General features: G+C 49.5%; 1 protein-coding gene across 1 annotated transcript; it reads right to left on the reverse strand.

The window, feature by feature from the left end:
* Positions 1-292: 292 nt before the first annotated feature.
* On the reverse strand, positions 293-2260 carry LOC137645582 (uncharacterized). The gene is made up of 2 exons (XM_068378383.1): positions 1870-2260; positions 293-1155 (listed from the first exon to the last, which is right to left on the reverse strand). The coding sequence occupies exons 1-2, from the start codon at positions 2258-2260 to the stop codon at positions 293-295; spliced, it is 1254 nt and encodes a 417-aa protein (XP_068234484.1).
* Between the last annotated feature and the right edge of the window lie 1049 nt (positions 2261-3309).

Genomic DNA, 3309 nt, shown 5'->3' on the forward strand with positions numbered 1-3309 from the left:
ACCAAATGACTAAAAGATTTAGAGTCCTCATCTTCGGATAACTCTTTAAAGGGTTCGGAAGGTTAAAGAGGAACATCAGCTTCTTCCTCCGATAAAAAGTCATGCTGCTCCTCGGAACACTCGCAATCCGCGCGATCAGAGTTAAGAAGCGTTGTATCAAGATCGAAGTCTAGTCTGGACGTCTGCTGTTCAACATCGCATACAAGAAGTCGCTTGATGTTATGTACTACAGCATTTTCACACCCTGAAAAACGTTCGATGGAGAACACTCGACGTCACGCCCGGGAGGACGCTAGCGTTCACCTGAATGCTCGATGGGAGGACCCTTGTGCTCCGATGAACGCTCGATGGGAGGACCCTTGTGCTCCGATGAACGCTCGATGGGAGGACCCTTGTGCTCCGATGAACGCTCGATGGGAGGACCCTTGTGCTCCGATGAACGCTCGATGGGAGGACCCTTGTGCTCCGATGAACGCTCGATGGGAGGACCCTTGTGCTCCGATGAACGCTCGATGGGAGGACCCTTGTGCTCCGATGAACGCTCGATGGGAGGACCCTTGTGCTCCGATGAACGCTCGATGGGAGGACCCTTGTGCTCCGATGAACGCTCGATGGGAGGACCCTTGTGCTCCGATGAACGCTCGATGGGAGGACCCTTGTGCTCCGATGAACGCTCGATGGGAGGACCCTTGTGCTCCGATGAACGCTCGATGGGAGGACCCTTGTGCTCCGATGAACGCTCGATGGGAGGACCCTTGTGCTCCGATGAACGCTCGATGGGAGGACCCTTGTGCTCCGATGAACGCTCGATGGGAGGACCCTTGTGCTCCGATGAACGCTCGATGGGAGGACCCTTGTGCTCCGATGAACGCTCGATGGGAGGACGGTTGCGTTCAGCTGAGCGCTCGATGGGAGGACGCCTGGCGTCACGCTCTGGAGGACGGTCGCGTTCAGCTGAGCGCTCGATGGGAGGACGCCTGGCGTCACGCTCTGGAGGACGGTCGCGTTCAGCTGAGCGCTCGATGGGAGGACGCCTGGCGTCACGCTCTGGAGGACTGTCGCGTTCAGCTGAGCGCTCGATGGGAGGACGCCTGGCGTCACGCTCTGGAGGACAGTCGCGTTCAGCTGAGCACTCGATGGGAGGATGCTTGCGCTCTGATGGACGTCACGCCCTGGAGGACGCTCGCGTTCTGTTGAACGCTCCATGGAAGGACGCCTGACATTACGCTCTACGTCACGTCGTGGAGGACGCTCGCGGTCTGTTGAACGCTCGACATCACGCCTTGCTGAAGGCTTGAAAGTGCTTCTGCAGGACTATCACTATCACTGCTAAGCGCATGAACAGCACCTAGATTGGAAGTACGCTCGACTTCCTGAAGACTAGAGCGATCAACTTTACTTGTAGAACATTTAACTTGTCGTTCATCTCAGTACGTCGCCGCACGCTCAACGAGTTTAGAAACGTGATCAAGCGTTCCCGGCTCTCCGCCTTGCGCCGTTTAGTGTCAAGAGGATGATTCTATATTATGGTAGCCTTTCATGAATGATTAAAGCTTTTGCTGCATTTCTTGCAACATCTTAAAATTAGTGTCTTACGAAACACTAATCGCGAGCTGGTCCTCTCCACTGCTCACCGACCGCTTAGAGCGAACAGCAGGAGAAATCCAATCTGAAGGAGGCGAAGGAGCTTGAAACGATGTCACGCCTTTTTCGGATAATTGTTCAACAGCAGGACTATTTTCTAAAACCCTAGCAAAATGCTTGGAAGGCGAGCTTCCTTCAGATGAAAAGCGTTCAGGGGTGCTTTCGTTGTCGTCTTTCCAATGACTACAGCCTGCCTGTGATGTCTTGGCAGGACGATGGTCAAACTTCCTCTTAAGTGAACTATTAGTTCCAACCTCTTAAGGAAATCATCCTCCGATGATGAGCCAAACATTTCAAACTCATCTTTACTACAGTAAGGGCAAACGTCCTGGGAATCGTCAACAGGAACGCTCGAGGGAACGTCTGCTCGGTAATTAGCGCCTCTCGTTTTCATTCGTCTTTCGACATTCCTTCTCCCAGGGGTTGGGGAGCTTGGAAGAGGTCCAGGACTGGGAAAACGACAGGCCCGAGCAGACGTACCCTCCACAGCACTAATAACACTCACTGTACCTCTAACACTTTCACTTTTTAGCTGTTTAACATCAGCCATTAACTGCGTTCTATCCGCAGCGATAGACTCTACCTTCGTACCCAACGCCTGGATCGCCAACATCATATCTTTAAGTGTTGCCTGTACTCGTAGTGGGATCTGGAACTACCACTACAGGAGAAGGAATAGGAACAGTGACATGGGAAGAGGAATCTTTAGAAGAAAGAGAAGAACTTGTCTTACCCTATCCTTTTCCAACTTTTGTATATAACTATTAAAATTCAGCCACTCCTGATCAGAAAAAATAAGGCATTCGTCACACCTATCATCAAGTTTGCAAACTTTACCCCTACACTTAATACATAATCAGGATCAATGGAGGCCTTTGATAAACGGGTCTTACACCCACTAGCACACACCCTAAAACCACTGGAGGGGGTAAGCCATTTTGAACTTTGACAGAGATCAAATACAAGCAAGGGTCCAAAACTCAATATCCAAACATATAACTAAAGTATCCAAACGAAAGCAGAATTATTGTACTTCACCAATTAGGGACAGCAATAATGTCAAAAAGCGAGGAGAATATCCAACCAATGTTACTGCTAGCGCCGGCAGGAAAGACATGAATACCAATGGAATGGTTTCTGGGTACCTTGCCAGGGGCGCATAGGTAGCACACCTGGCTATCCAATCGGCAATTGGCACGAGTTTTGAATTTTTCTGCCGTGACGTAAGCTATATATATAACCACCACATAAGTCTTGTGCTTAAAATAAGCAAAGTTTGCTAGTACCGAGAGCATACCTGTAGGCCTACTATTTGGTAGCTGAAGCCAAAGTGGCTGCTATGTGAGATGGCAGTGCACATGGTAGTGCACAGGTATGGGGGTTCCCCAATTACCCATCAACAACCACCTCCAACTTGCTAGAGATTCTAAAATCCGAGTTTAGTGCTTCGCTGAAATTGTGCACCTATTAACCCTTTTCCCCCCAAAGGATGTACTGGTATGTTTCACAAAAGCCATCCCTTTAACCCCATGGACGTACCGGTACGTCCTTGCAAAAAAATTCTATAAAAATTTGTTTTTCATATTTTTTGATAATTTCTTGAGAAAATTCAGGCATTTTCCAAGAGAATGAGACCAACCTGACCTCTCTATGACAAAAATTAAG

The sequence above is a fragment of the Palaemon carinicauda genome, chromosome 8 (genome assembly GCF_036898095.1).
Source record: "Palaemon carinicauda isolate YSFRI2023 chromosome 8, ASM3689809v2, whole genome shotgun sequence".
NCBI lineage: Eukaryota > Metazoa > Arthropoda > Malacostraca > Decapoda > Palaemonidae > Palaemon > Palaemon carinicauda.

Excerpts from the sequence above, each read along its gene's own strand:
- LOC137645582 (XM_068378383.1), bottom strand. The coding sequence starts at position 2,260 with ATGATGTTGGCGATCCAGGCGTTGGGTACGAAGGTAGAGTCTATCGCT. Across the intron at positions 1,156-1,869 it reads AATAGTTCACTTAAGAGGAA|AGCGCAAGCATCCTCCCATC; the intron begins GTTTGACCATCG and ends GACGTCCATCAG.